The sequence below is a fragment of the Procambarus clarkii genome, chromosome 28 (assembly GCF_040958095.1).
Source record: "Procambarus clarkii isolate CNS0578487 chromosome 28, FALCON_Pclarkii_2.0, whole genome shotgun sequence".
Classification (NCBI taxonomy): Eukaryota; Metazoa; Arthropoda; class Malacostraca; order Decapoda; family Cambaridae; genus Procambarus; species Procambarus clarkii.
Genome location: NC_091177.1, coordinates 7,854,786 through 7,871,280, shown reverse-complemented (window position 1 = coordinate 7,871,280; position 16,495 = coordinate 7,854,786). Strand labels below are relative to the sequence as shown.

Genomic DNA, 16,495 nt, shown 5'->3' with positions numbered 1-16,495 from the left:
CTGTCTTCCCACCTCAATTCTTGTGCTACATAGTCCATTTTGGTATCAAATTGTTTGCAAATGAAAGGCACACATTTTAAAACTAGTTTCATAATAATCGAACAATAAATGGAATTTTAACAAATATTTTAATTTTGCATGCTTCCTCCCTCACACACTGATTAAGTTTTCATATACGGACGTATTATGTGTTATCGGTCAGGCAAAGTGTCAAGATCTTGAATGAAACACAGGGTACAAGCCATAATCAGACTTACTCATAGTAGAAAAGCAACGTGTAAAGGATCTGGAAATATTGGTGTCTGACAACCTTCCATTTAGGGAGCATAACCAAGCAAGAATAGCGTCTCCTAGAAAAAGGATAGGAGGATTATTAAACCCTTCAAATCCAAGGATCCTATTACAATGCTCATTCTGTTCAAATTACTTGTGTTGTCTTGAGTACTGCTTGGTGCTCACTTTCCCCTTCAGAGCAGGAGAGATTGCTGAAATAGAGGGAATACAGAGAACATATACAGGCCAAGTCCCAAATTTGCACAGTAAAATGACAGTGTACTGGAGCAAATTATATGAAAGGAAATGCAGAATAGAGCCAGTGAAGAGTAGAGGTGCCATAAGCACAATTGAAGAACACTGTATGAACATCAGAGGTCCATGCCCTAAGGCATGGACCTCTGTCCATGTTTTGAGATAAGAAATATTGTCAGAACAAAACTGGACTACTTCTAGAAAAGATTAATATAGTATCTTCTAAGAAGTGCAAGACCAACTGTGCTTTAGTGGATATGTGGGTCTGCAGTCCACTCCAAGCAAAAGTCTATTGGACCAAGCTCTCACAAGTCAAGCCTGGTCCTGGGCTGGGCTTGAGGAACCTCAGAACCCTCTCCAGGTATAATCCAGGTAACAACAAGGAGCCACCTCAGGAGCTCTCCTTTTCCCCTTTCAGGGGCTTTGGTTTTTGTCTCCTTGGCTAAATGACTCGAGGTTGTCTAGTTGGGGGAGCAACAACCTAGGTGTACAGCCACCAGGCAGTGTGCAAGTGTAATTAATGGATGGTTTCCTCAATTTAGGATCTTATTTTGTTGTTTTCTACGATTTCTTTACCTTGCTGATTGTCTGTTTTGTCTTGCCCACCTTCCTGGTGGCCCTTTTTCCGGTTAGGGTGTTGTTGTATCCCCTGCTCCTTGTGCTTCTATAGAGGGAGCCAGGTTTTGCCCTCTGGTCCCTGGTAGGTTTACAATGACTTAACACTTTGGTGTCGTCATGACGTTCGTGCAGTCATTAAAACAATACACGCAGTTCAGGGCATGGCGTCAATGCCGTCAACAATTAATTTTTTTTTATTCTTGTTAGTAAGTGTAAACATTGTGAGTGAAAGAGTTTAACCTCTGTGATGTACTCACCTATTTGTGCTTGCGGGGGTTGAGCTTTGGCTCTTTGGTCCCGCCTCTCGACTATCAGCGTGATATGGCGCGTTTATTGTGAAATTTCCCCTGTGCTCCGAAAATCAAGTGTTTGCCAAAAAAAAAAAAAAAAATTGTAAAATGATAAATACCCTTCCCTGAATATGTACATGTAAAAAAATTTCAAATTCCACTTACTTTGGCATTGGGGACGTGAACCAAGTCGTGCATGACGTCATCACGGGCTGGTCACCCGTGCGTGAAGCTCCCAGACTCGGTCACGCGAGCCATTCAAGCCTCGCGAGTTGCCACAAATATATTTACAAATAATATTTCTATGTATTTTCAATCCTTTGTAATTTTTTTTTTTTGTATCATATCTGGTGCACATAGGAGTCCTTTACAATATTTATACAGTAGAACATTCATGATGTTCCATGGAACTATGATACACGTGTCAGTAATGTGTCCACAATAAATATTGTTGCACGTTATTATTGCACGTTGTTATTATTGCAATATTACTTGTTCAAAATTCACTAAAATTACATTATGTACAGTTTCACACACTATTTACACAGTAACACACACTGTATTACACACAGTGTGTAATAATGGGGGTATGGTAGCTGAGTGGACAGTGGGCGGGACTCGCAATCCTGTGACCCGGGTTCGATTCCCGGCGCTGGCAGATGCAAATGGGCAGAGTTTCTTTCATCCTGATGCTTCTGTTACCCAGCAGTAAATAGGTTCCTAGGAGTTAGAGAGCTGTTATGGGCTGCTTACTGGGGGTGTGTGTGGGTATGTGAAAACAAAAATTAGTTAGTAGTTAGTAACAGTTGAGTGATTGACAGTTGAAAGGCAGGTCAAAAGAGCAGAGCTCAACCCCCGCAAGCACAACTAGGTGAATACTGTACTGGTACTTGGCAAGTGAATGATATTTAAAGCATCAGTCCATGAGACAGAGTGGGATTTCACACTCAACACACATGGTAAACAGCTTGGGCTGGACTGTAGAGCGACGGGCTGGCGTTCAATCCCTGACCGTCCAAGTGGTTGAGCACCATTCCTTCCCCCTAAAAAGCTTATTCTAAGCCCTTCCAATTGCTACATAGTCTAATGGCTTGCAGCTTTCTCCTGATAGTTCCCTTCCCTTCCCCACCCCCTTCCCCTGAACATTTCGTCAAATACAGGATACATATAAATATGCGTCCTCCCATCCCTCCCTCCCTATAGATCTACGAGTCACAATTTGTATGGCCACCATAGTAATCGAACCACACAGTGAGGTGGTGTCGCTGCTAGAGTCCGCTTTGACTATAGGCACATAGGTCAAGTTAGTGAGGCTGAGCCACTACCAGAATATTCAGCTTGTAAGCTGTGACGAGCCATTAAGGCAGTCACTTCAACTCATGATTTTTGTTAGACCAAAGCTGGAATATGTGTGCGGTTGTATGGTGCCCATATCTTAAGAAGCACATAAACAAATTGGAAAAGGTGCAAAGACATGCCACTAAGTGGCTACAAGGAAAGGTTAGAGGAATTAAATATGCAAAACCTAAAAGATAGAAGAAAAAGAGGCGATATGATCACTACGTACAAAATAGTAACAGGAATCGATAAAATTGATAGGGAAGAATTCCCGAGACCCAGAACTTCAAGAACAAGAGGTCATAGATTTAAACTAACAACACAAAGCTGCCGGAGAAATATAAAAAAATTCACTTTTGTAAACAGAGTGGTAGAAGGTTCGAACAAGTTAAGTGAGAAGGTGGTGGAGGCCAAAACAGTCAGTAATTTCAAAGCGTTATATGACAAAGAGTGCTGGGAAGATGGGACACCACGAGCATAGTTCTCGTCCTGTAACTACACTTAAGTAACTACACTTGGGTAACTACACACAGATTTTCGCTTCCCAGTTTTCATTTCGAGTTCTTGCAAACAATACACCCACGTACACCTTTGGCTTTAGTTCCTGTAGATGGTAGGTAGGCAGGCTTGTGAATTGTAAAGCCATATTTAGCAGCCAGTCTATTGGAAACTAAATGTGGTCTTGTTGGGGCATAAAGAATTTCCTTGTCCACTTTACACCTTTGCAGACACATTCGACGGCACCAACCATCATGTCACATTTATCTACAAGTCTCATATTTATATTGTAGTCAATGACACAATCTGGCTTATACAATGTTCTATCAGCTCGATTCCCCACTTTGCCACTGTCAAGCATGTCACCAGTGTGAATAGTTGATAACATATTGACTTTGTTTGTCTTTCCAACGCACTGCTAAAATCTTGTCACATTTTCTAAGTTCGCAATATTATTTTCAAAAACTGTCATTTCTTTCCTAAGTGTCTTTACAATGCCACACACACACCCATGTTATGTTCAAGCAAGAACTTTGTTAGCAAGGGGCTTGTATAATAATTGTCAGTGTACAGAATATGCCCCTTGTTCAGCAGTGGTTCCATGAGCGTCTTCACCACACTGCCAGAAAACCTGTGAGGATCCCGTGCACTTGCACTCTCCAAAGTCTATAATTTCTATCAACATTTGCAATGTTTTCAAATTGTAGCCACTGTATCAAGATCAAGTATCAAGTATAGTATCAAGAACCTGTCTCGTGACATGTACTTGTTGAACACAGGGGGGTTGGAACAGCGCATTCTTTGTTCCAATAATCTTGTATGACATGCTTCACCGAATGTTTCATGCTATAATAATTATTTCATAGTATATTATTTCATGATCAAATAATATACACATGGAAAATACTGGAGGGCCAGGTCCCAAATCTGCACAGTAAAATAACAACGTACTGGTGTGAAAGATATGTAAGAAAATTCAGAATAGAATCAGTGAAGAGCAGAGGTGCCATCTTCTTGAGGTTATCTTGAGATGATTTTGGGGCTTTAGTGTCCCCGCGGCCCGGTCCTCGACCAGGCCTCCACCCCCAGGAAGCAGCCCGTGACAGCTGACTAACACCCAGGTACCTATTTTACTGCTAGGTAACAGGGGCATAGGGTGAAAGAAACTCTGCCCATTGTTTCTCGCCAGCTCCCGGGATCGAACCCAGGACCACAGGATCACAAGTCCAGCGTGCTGTCCGCTCGGCCGACTGGCTCCCTGGGGATCACTGAACCCAGAAAATTATTCAACAGTATCACTTTTGTCAAAAATGGGAGATGGAGGAGATAATACTGGCAAAAGCAATGACCTATGATGCACCACTACACGTGTCGCTCGCCCTAAACTAGATGCGATCACTATCGTCGTCATCTGTGTCTGTAGCACTTCCATCGGAACCTAGTGTTGGGTCTCTTATTGTCCCTTGGGCTTTGGGTCAAGCCTGGCCTCAGGCCGGGCTTGGGGAGTACAAGAACTCCCAGAACCCCATCAAGCAAATTTCAATATCACATTCCTCTTCTTCAAACAATATTGTGTTTATCTCCCCTGGAGTAAACGGTTTTTCAATATCGCGTCCCACAGGCGACTGGGAGCTGGATGCACGTGTGTCAGGCGTGGTTGCTCGATCAGAACTAAGGCTACCCTCGGGCCTGTGGCATTCTGGGATTCTTTTTTTCAGAATGGCTGCCACTCACTAAGGGCCTTAGGCGTCCATCTCGTACACAACCTCCGGCGCGCGCGTTTTAAAATGGGTACGAAATATTAAAAAAGTGTTTTCTCAGCTCGTGCTATTTCCAACCAACCGAGTTTTCTCGACCGGCACAGTTCAGTGGTTAATTACTGCACTGTGCCACCCGAATTCACTCAAAGTAAGCGTTGCGCAAACCGAGAAAACCCGATTTTAAGGTATCGTAAGATTAAAAACTCACACATCATAGGTTGGGTACGAGATGAAGGACTGAAGCCTTCAGTGAGCGACAGTCATTTTGAAAAAAATTCCCAGAATGCCCCAGGGCCGCGAGTAGCCTCAGTTCTGATCGAACAACCATGGCTGATGCATGAGCCTCTATCTTCCATTCCCTTGTCAGACAGTGTTGAAAATCACTATCTGAAGGGGGAAATTCAAATATTATTTTTGGAAGAAGATAAGAATAGTGTGATTGATGAAGTGAGATATAATAAAGACCTAACCCTAATGTCGGATACAAGTGATACAGCATTGATGAGGACGCTACAGCGAGCGTTTCCAGTAGAGGCTGAGTGCCAGATGTGCTGCAGCCTCCCAGGCCATAGCACTCTCCATTATTATCACCACCCGTATCATCTCCAATTTTTTAATAAAGTGATACTATAGATGAATCATTTTCTGGGTTCAGTGATGATGCTTCTGATACAAGTAGCATAGATAAACAGTGTGTTAGTGGCTACCATGATAGTGTTACTATGCCACTGGTGGTGGTGCCAGTACAAGGGAACAGGGGTGAATTCGCAAGAGTACTGTGATAATTTTGTACCACACAAACCACAATTTGATGATTCTGATGTTGGTGTTGCAGCCACTTTTCCATATACAGGTGAAGATATGAGTGATACCAGGACAGAATTTTTTCATTGATCTTTTCCTAGATCTTTTCAAGACTACCTTACACTTCAACAAGCTTGGCTACATACCATCTACAGGAACTAAAGCCAAGGATGTATGTGAGCGCATTGTTTGCAAGCACACAGAACGAAAAAACAGAAAGCAAAAATATGTGTGTATCTGGTGCATCGAGTGCAAAGTCGCTCTCTGTCTCATGGACTGCTCTTTGGTTATTACTCACGCCTGAAATATTGAGTGTAATTACCTAAGTGTAGTTACAGGATGAGAGCTATGCTCGTGGAGTACTGTCTTCCCAGTACTCTCTGTCATATAATGCTTTGAAATTACTGATGGTTTTGGCCTCTACCACCTGCTCACCTAACCTGTTCTAACTGTCTACCACTCTGTTTACATAAGTGAATTTTCTTATATTTCTCCGGCAGCTTTGTTTCTTTAGTTTAAATCTATGACCTCACGTTCTTGAAGTTCTAGGTCTCGGGAATTCTTCCCTATCAATTTTATTGATTTCTGTTACTACAGTATTTTGTATGTAGTGATCATATTGCCTCTTTTTCTTCTATCTTCTAGTTTTGGCATATTCAATGCCTCTAACCTCTTCTTGTAGCTTTTGTCCTTCAGTTCTGGGAGCCACTTAGTAGCATGTCTTTGCACCTTTTACAGTTTGTTAATGTGCTTCTAAAGACATGGGCACCATACAACCGCTGCATATTCCAGCTTTAGTCTAACAAAAGTTGTGAACAATTTCTTTAGTATTTCTCCATCCATGTATTTAAAAGCAATTCTGAAGTTAGAAAGTGTAGCATAGGCTCCTTGTATAGTGTTCTTAATGTGGTCTTCAGGTGACAGTTTTTTTTATCTAGAACCACCCCTAGATCTCTTTCTTTATCAGAATTCTTTAAAGATTTCTCACATAATTTATAGGTTGTGTGAGGTCTCTGTTCTCCTATTCCACATTCCATAACATGGCATTTATTCACATTAAATTCCATTTACTAAGTGGTGCTCTATATATTTATTTTGTCCAGGTTTTCTAGAAGGGCATGACAATCATCTAAGTTTCTTATCTTCCCTATTATCTTAGCATCATCAGCGAACACATTCATATAATTCTGTATTCCATCTGGTAGATTGTTTATGAACATTACCAGTACAAGAACTGAACCTTGTAGTACTCCACTTGTGACATTTCTCCAGTCCGATACATTGCCTCTGATTACTACCCTCATTTTTCTATTAGAAAATTTTTCATCCATGCTAGAAGCTTACCTGTCATTCCTTCAATATGTTCGTTTCCAGAATAACCTCTTATATGGAACTTTGTCGAAAGCCTTTTTTAGGTCCAGATAGATGCAGTCAACCCAACCATCTCTTTCCTGTAAAATCTCTGTGACTCGATCATAGAAATTGAGTAAATTTGTTACACAGGATCTTCCAGATTGAAAACCATAATGTGTAATACAGTGTGTGACTGTAAATAGTGTGTGTGTGAGTGTACATATTGTAAATATGTTGAATATTGAACAAGTAATATTGCAACAATAAAAAAAGTTTCTGGACAAATTCCTGACACATGCATAACAGTTCCTTGGAACATTAGGAACGTTCTACTGTATACATATTGTAAAGGACACAAATATGCATCAGATACGATAAAAAACTAATTAGAAAGTAGTGAAAATGCATTAAAGATAAATGAAAATATATTTTTGCAACGCGCGAGTCTTAAATCTTCTGCAAAACTGCCTCTGGGAGCTTCACGCACAGGTGCACACACCGTGATGAAGTCACATCATACTTTCTCATACATACTACATAAGAAGTCATACTTTTCAAGCTTTGGGCTGTTGTAAGATGGGGTGCACCTAAGAAACTAGGTTAGCTTTGGAAGGGATAGGAGATGTATATATATATAAATATATATATATACAGTAAATAACAAGATGTCCCAGGACAATGTTTGGGGGGCACTCCACTAACAACAGTTTCCCAGTCTGACTTGACTTCATTTATGCTAGCCCTCTGCTTTCTTTGAAATTGAGAAAGACTTAATTTGAAGAGAAATTAACAAAGATTTAATTTAACTTTGAATAACCCTGGGCTCTCCAAATGTGAGGAGCATTCGTCAATATTTAGTATGTGAGTATATGACATACTCTGTCAGATACTGTGTGACTAACTGTCTCCTGTGAAGCACAGTATAAAAGGCTAAGTCATTATCAGGGAGAAACATGTATTCTCGCACATGTTAAACCACTCACACATTCCATATTGATTTACCTAATGCCACCATTAGTGGCATTAGTGGCATGGTTTGAAATTTAGCTACTTGGTCCTATCAAGACAATCAAGCCCCATAGTCACATGTATTCTTTTTAACAGTTTTTTATTTATTTCAGTATGTGAGACTCGCTCATGACACACGACCAGACCATATCCTGCAGTTGCTAACAGGAGAGTGGGGGCTAGATCTCCCAAAACTGCTTATTACAGTACAAGGTGGTAAAACTAATTTTGATCTTCAACCCAAACTAAAAAAAGTTATTAGAAAAGGTTTATTAAAAGCAGCCAAAACAACTGGTGCTTGGGTCTTCACAGCAGGAACTAATACAGGTATGTTTATTCACTGTCATTCTGGACCCCTGGTGTATTCATCATTGTCTTCTTCTTCTTCTTCTTGCAGATTCAAAATGTATGCGACTAATTCAACAAGATTTAATGCTATTCAAATAAGTTTTCAGAATAATACAGAACTCGTATTGGAATTTAACATTTCTCACACCCACACACATGGTGACCTGGACAAAATAAGTGTATGGAGCAACACTTGACAAATGGAGTCCATTGTGAATAAATGCCATGTTATGGAATGTGGAATAGGAGAAAATAGGTCACAGATTATTTGAAAAGGCATTAAAGAACTCGGGCAAAGAAAGAAATCTAGGGGTGGATCGGGATAGTAGATTGTCACCAGAGGACTACATAAAATGCACAAGGATTAGAATCCATTAGGCAGTGATATAGTAGAGGCAGACTCCAAATACAGTTTCAACTGTAGATATGATAGTCCAGTAGGCTTAGGAATCTGTACACTAGTTGATTGACGGTTGAGAGGCGTAACCAAAGAACCAAAGTTCAACCCTCGCTAGCACATGGGTGATCACAGTTAAGCGAGCATACAGGGCATTGTATGAGGAGCATATGCTATGCTCTCCAACTTTAGAATTACTTTTAAATACATGATGGTAAAATATTAAAGAAACTGTTCATGAATTTTGAGAGACTAAAATTGGAATATGCAACAGTTCTCTGGTGCCCATATCTCAAGAAGCACATAAGTAAACTGGAAGAGGTGCAAAGGAATGCTATGAAATGGCTTCTTGAACTGGAGGACAAGAACTACGAGGACAGGCTAGAGGCATTAAATGTGCCAAAGTTAGAAGGAGAAAAAGAGATGATATGGCCACTGCTTTTTCCCGTTACAAAATAATAACAGGAATTGATAAAATTGACAGTGGAATTCTTAAAACTTGGAACTTCGAAGAACAAGAGGTCCTAGACTATTAAACTAAGGAAGCAAAGCAAAGCACCCTTCCCTTTTCAGGGGCTTCTAGTGTTTTCATCTTTGGTTGCCACATGTCTGAGGTGGCTGGATCCCTGGGTTGCCATCTTGTGGTGGAGAGAGGGGAATTATCAGAGGAAAGTGCCAAGTCATTACGACTATATAACACTTGGAAAGGGGTCAGGGCAAGGATTAGGGATGGGATGGGGGAAAGGAAAGGTGCCCTACCACTTGGACGGTCAGGGATTGAACGCCGACCTGCATGAAGCGAGACCGTCGCTCTACCATCCAGCCCATGTGTTTGGGCAGGATGGTAAAGTGGTGGAGGGAGTAATTATTAAATATGTGTTTTGTTTTACATAAGTGTAGTTAAAGGATAAGAGCTACACTCAGGGTGTCCCATCTTCCCAGTACTCTTTGTCGTAGAACGCTTTGAAACTATGGACGATTTTAACATCCACCACCTTCTCATTTAACTTATTGCATCTGAATACCACTCTGTTTGCAAAAGTGACCTTTTTAATGTTTCTTTGGCAGCCTTGTTTCCATAGCTTATATCTATGACCTCTTGTTCTTGATGTTCCAGGTTTGAAGAATTTTTCTATATCAATTTTGTTGATTCCATTACTATTTTGTATGTAGTAATCGTATTGCTTCTTTTTTCTTTTATCTTCTAGCTTTGGCATATTTAACACCTCTAGCCTCTCCTCATAGCTCTTGTCTTCCAGTTTCAGAAGACAATTTGTTGCATGTCATTTCACCTTTTCCAGTTGATGTGTTTCTTGAGATATGGGCACCATACACCCATTTCATTTCCTACTAGTCAACCTTTCCAGTCAAATTCAGTAAAGAACTTGCCAAGTTCCCCATAGTGTCCTCTCTTGGAGTAAGTTTTTCCACTACAGTATTTCCTTGACTCCAATCTCTTCTAAATTATAATGCAATGCATATCTAATTTCCAAAAAGATATAGTTGCCCTTGCCCATTGGAGGGAGGTACTGAATGTCAAATTTCTCTTCTCCTTCTATCCTGGTAAATACCAAATCCAGCAATGATTATCACCTCTCATTCTTGTGGGCTGTTTTTACATGTTGATACATGAAAGACTCCGAGATGAGGTTTAGCAATCAGTCGGTCCAAAGGTCTTCTGTTCTTGCTTCATACTCTTCCCAATCTATCGATCATAAATTGAAGTCATCAAGTATCAACGTGTGATTTATCTTTATCAGGTTTTACATTAATTCTCTCATGATCATTATAAGGCTCTCTATTGTCATCCAGCTCCTCCTTATTCCATGTATTGCTTGCTGGTGGACTGTATGCAGTAATAATTATCAGTTTATCATTCTGACTATACATCTCCAGCACCATTATGGCGACATCTCAAGAGTTATCAAATATTAATTCTCTTGCCATTAGTTGTTTCTTCACCAGGATAGCAACACCTCCACTCTTTCTAATTTCTCTGTCACATCTTTAGATAGAATAGCTCCTTGGGAATACCACCTTATTTAAAATTATATCTCCCAGTTTTTCTCTGCTAATGCAACAATATCTGGCATCTTAAGCTGTATTATATCATTTAACTAGCACTTGTAACTGGCTAACGAGTATGTACCTAGTTGACAAGGTTACCAATGTATGTTTATGCATTTTCTTGTTTGGGGCACACTTCCGTTCTGGCAGTTTTTTTTCCTCTTGATTTGTGTTGATCTAATATCCCCAGATTACCTTTGCCTCTTTTGAACGGACCAGATTCTATTTGTGGTTTTCAGTAGGCTTTTATGACACGCAAGGGTGTGGTGTTGGAGGTAACCAGGTGGTTAGCTTGAGGGACCCACCAAATGGACCCACCAGCATGATATTACATTCTATGCTGAATTTGTACTTGAGGGATGTTCCAGGCAGTTGTCTGACACATTCCTTAAATTATTTTAACTACAGCCATACAGTATTTTAATAAATGATAAGTATAAATTCAAATAAATTGAATAACTTAACAAGATATTCATTCATGTTGTATTATGATAGACTTAATAAATGTCTTTTTTTAAAACTTGAATGAACATCAAGAGCATTTAGCAAGTGAAACTTTACCCAATGAAAGAAAAATAAGGTTTATTTTGTTATGAAATTAGTAATCAGTATTAATGAACTTGAATCAAAAATATCTTACAAATGTCATTAGAGGAAATAGGAAATACCTTTGTATTCCGTACTTAGTAAAATATAGCCTTCTTCTGTCTACGACTTTTTTTTCTAAAATATTAGAAATATGTAAATATATAGAAATATAAAAAACAAAGGAATAAAATATACAAATAATAGACAAAAGTTGTACCAGTATTCAACATTATTCACGAGAAAATCAGTAGGAATCATGAGGAGGCTCCAAACCCACTCACTTGGTACTCCCAAGCTCATGCCTTAGACCACTACACCATATCATGGTCAAAAGCAATGCAACCTAGAATTCTACTGAATTCTCTAGGGGTCCTGAAGCTTCCACTGAAGCCTAATCAAGGATTTCACACATTTCCTCGATGCACTCTGGCTGTGGTCCAATACTTCTAACTCCAACACCTGTCTTCAAATGCAAAATGAAATCACATTAACATGATGTATCAATGAGAAAATCAGTACTGATGTATCAATGAGAAAAACTTATTTTCTCACTGGTACAATATATTAATGTGATTTCATTGAACATTATTCATAGTCTTTTTAAATTTTATACTTTTGGAATTATATGTATTTTTGATAAAGAATATATTTTGTATATATAAATCTAGTTTATTATGTAAAATAGCTTGCTCAGACCTATACACAAAACACTCCATTTATGTCTGTAATATCCTCCTCACATTTCTAGTAGGATAAAATACTCCAAACATTTTACCTAGATGACAATTTGCACAAGATTTTCATTTAAAGTAGTGTTGAGCTTCATGTAAAACATTAACAACCCTTTTGTATCTCATTTAGTTGGAAATTGAGTAAAGTTACAAGATAAACAAATTATTAACCACTTGCTAGAATTTTATAACTACAGTAAATCATCTTTTACATGTAATTCAATACATTGTCTAATGTTGACAGGTGTTACGAGGCAAGTTGGAGAGGCACTTGTGTCAGAGTCCTCACTGAGAGTTCGCAGTGGTCGTGTTGTAAGTGTGGGAATTGCTCCGTGGGGAATCATCGAAAGACGGCAGGAACTGATTGGGCGCAACAAAGATGTCCCTTATCACCCCATTAATTCTCCAAAATCTAAGTAAATATTAAATTAGTTTACTGCTTTATGCTAATGATTATTTGTGCATTTCTGAGTTATCACATTCAGGTACTCCCTAAGGCAAAAAATGCCTGTCACTAAAATTATTAACAAGCAGGGCGACATGCTGGCACCAAGGCTACTTGAACCTTTCAAAGAGACTGCAGAGCCTTTACTTACCTACTGGAAAAGAATGCAATAGGTGATTGAAATTGAAATTGAAATAAGTTTATTGAGGTAAAATACACACAAAGGGATGAGGTAGCTCAAGCTATTCTCACCCCGTTCAGTACATCGTGTTAATACATACATAGATACACATCACAAGCAATAAACGTATTACTGAACATTCTGAGAGATAAACATATACATTTCCTAATATGTGATTGTTCCTTAGAACAAGCCAACAATGGGAAGTGAGGCAGGAGAGGAACCTAGCACCACCAGCAAGCAGTCTTGGAAAGTAGGCAAACATGATGACTGGGAGCCCAAAAGAACCATTCATTTACTACATAAATGAATATTACACAAATGAAACTTCCAGAGAACCACTCTGGTGAGTCTGGCAATAGTCCTAGAAGCCAGATTGAAATGGCTGCACCTGAAAGTGGTAGGGGAAGGTGACATACCCAAAACTCTAAACAACCTCTTGAAATTAAGATCCTGAGCCAAGACTGACTCGAAATCAACTGGTGAAGCATGGATTAGTGGTCATCCATCAGAATAAAGGGTTGTCTGGTTCACACTGTATAAGGCAAATACTGATATTGCCATCTTGACCATGTTTGAAGCCGTTTCAAAATATGGTTAGTTCACATTCTGCCTGTTATGTATATATAGTGCCCCCAAAATCACTAATTAAAACACCAAAGCTTTTCATAAATCTGTTGCTAAACCCATGGTGTACTGTATAGTATTTTTGTTCATATATGAGAAGAAACCGTTCATTAAAATACTGTGTCCAGCCTGTCAGTCGATTGTCTGTTGTATAAATCAAATAGTGTACTAACTTATTAATTATGAAGTCAGTAGTTGAGTGACTTATAGTTTAGGCTGGAGGATGGGTTGAACAGATCATCTCTTGTTGATATAACCCCTTTTCCACCAAGTGATGGACTGAATCTGATGAAAATACCCTGCAACAATCACCCTTTGGGCCAACGTCTTTAGAATGTAGGTGAAGAAATAGATGTAATGGCTATCCTGTGGCAACAAAATTTCTGGGAGGACTGAGAAGACAAAGTCCAGGATATACCCCTTGGGCATGATCTTTAATAGGCCTGATGAATGGTCCACAGGCAAGAGCTGTGCAGAGAGCGACGGAGCACACTATCCAGGGTGAGTGGAGCTTTTCAGGCAGCACCCGAGGAGGGCACCCAGAGCAGGTGTATCACTTAAAGGTTCTGGCTAACCTTTTCCCATTTATCTCATGCTGGAGAATGCAACTACTGGTTTGAAGTGCTAGGAGCTCGGTATGCACTGCACTTTGTCAGGAAAGAGAAGGGCAGATAATATTTACTTGTTTTTTTTTTCTTTTAATAGCACTGACTTCACCATACAAGAGTATTATTAGAGAATTACAATAATAATTACTTATTCAATTAATGAATTGCTTATCTTACAAGAGAATTACTTATCACTCAATAATTACTCATGATCTTGCACCTAGTTTCAGTTTTAACATAACTCCCACAGTTTTATCAATGTTGTACTAGGTATAAATTTCAGACTTAGGAACAACTCGTCAACTTTTTTGTTGTTCCTATTCTTCTCGATACAACACATTTCCTCTTATTTTGTCGACTAGTTTAAGCTTGTGACAACACTGGTGCACTATTACAAAGCTGCCATAAGGGAAGGAAGGCAAGGGCAGTAATGCCAGGGATGCTACAGTCACATGGCTGCACAAAGCCAGAGGTGCTGAGTTAGGTGGGCAAGTGCAGGCTAGGTTACACCATCATACAATTGGCCTGTGTGAACATTGTGAGATATCTGACCACCTACACAGTTTCCTGGCCATATTCAGTCAGTTAATAGGTATATTATTTATCTGTGGTGTGACTGGTATGGTGAGCCAACTTAACAGCTAGCTGACTCGGACTGGAAAATACACTACTGTATTAATGTTGAATAGGAATTAATTTTTCCATGTATATTTTTTTGTAAGTTGTATATATTTCCATTTTGTATTTATGCAGATATAAAAATAAATTTTCAAAATGTTTCAGATTTGTTGCACTGAACAGCCATCACACATTCTTCTTGCTTGTAGACAATGGAACAGTGGGAAAATATGGACCTGAATTGATCCTGAGACGAAAATTAGAACACTATATTTCCAAACAACGTATTGAAGCTCGTAAGTTATAAGTGTGTGCAGTTTATACACATTGCTTAAATACTGTCGCATCTAAATTGTAGTGTGCGCGCTAGGATTGTTTTGGAATTTGTCTACTGTATTGCAGTAGTTTATACAGTATAAGGAAAAGGGGGGGGGGGAACCCTGTTTGTATGAAGGTAAAACTTCAAGAAAATACAGTACATAGGCAATACAAAAGTAATAATTATTTATAAGAATGTGAAGATTTGATTAGCTAATTAGATACTGTATTTGTATTATTTTTTTCTTACTTAGCCCCCCTAATCATCCACAACATTTAGGACATACCTGAATTTTAATGGGTATATTTTTTTGTGGGGGGGGGGGATACTTGGAGATATGAGTTAACCTGTGTATACTGCACAAGTAAAAAATAAATGGGAAAATTAGTAAATGATATTGAGTTTCTAGAATGATGCCAAAAGTATATAAACTAAAAAGTAGATTCTGTAGCTTTGACTTTTGGATTAACATTTTGTTTTGTTGTCAACAGGTAACATCCACGTGGAGACCCTGGTGGTGACGTTGCAGATCATCGGGTTTTATGAGGAGGAATGTGAGTAATCTTGGATAGTTTCCTCAAGTTTGGCAACTATCTCACCTGTAGAGTGGTCAAAGTGTATGGCTTCCCAGCCTGGCCCATTGCTTAAAGTGCCTAAATGGCCTCATCTCTAGGACCCATAGGAACTAGTGGACAAGGGGCCGATCATAGCAGCCATGATTATCCACTTGCTCCTGAAGTAACAAGGCAAGTTTGGATGCTGAATAAACAGAAGCACTCCACCTCTACCATGGCTGTAGAATAGCTGGCTTCAGTTTATTCAGCATCCCAGCCTGCCTTGTTGCTTCAGATACATATTTAAGGGACTGATCATGGCTGCTGTAATCAGCCCCTTGTCCACCAGTTCCTACGGGTTCTCGAGCCAAGGCCATTTAGGCACTTTAAGCAATGGGCCAGGCTGGGAAGCCATACACTTTGACCACTCTACAGGTGAGATAGTTGCCAAACTTGAGGAAACTATCCAAGATTACTCACATTCCTCCTCATAAAACCTGATGATCACCTCCAGGGACTTCACAGAACAGAAAGGGTAGAATCAAATAAAGGAGTTAAAGAATACTGTTTATTAATAATTATAATATACCTATAAGGTATGTGCCTGTACCCTCCTTAGGAGTACTGGGGGGAGGTGGTGGAGGTCTTGGGCACTTGCACCACGTTTGTCAATGACCTCCAGACTGCCTGCCTTGACCAGACAGCAGCTGGAGCGGGTGGTTTCTTCGCTCGGCCTCCCATCAGACAAGAGGGTGATCATGATAGACCAGAAGGCTGTCGTGATCAGCCCTCGTCGTGATCACCTGCAGCTTCTC

The 16,495-nt window shown here is 39.6% G+C and overlaps 1 protein-coding gene across 13 annotated transcripts in view; it reads left to right on the top strand.

Annotated features, from left to right (window-relative positions):
* Trpm (transient receptor potential cation channel, subfamily M) overlaps nt 1–16,495 on the top strand; it is a 397,144-nt gene that overhangs the window by 308,574 nt on the left and 72,075 nt on the right. For all 13 annotated transcript variants that reach the window (XM_069332868.1, XM_069332863.1, XM_069332869.1 and 10 more), the window contains 3 exons: nt 8,311–8,524; nt 12,573–12,744; nt 14,973–15,103. In XM_069332868.1, coding sequence (XP_069188969.1) covers nt 8,311–8,524; nt 12,573–12,744; nt 14,973–15,103 — 517 coding nt within the window. The remainder of the gene's footprint in view (nt 1–8,310; nt 8,525–12,572; nt 12,745–14,972; nt 15,104–16,495) is intronic.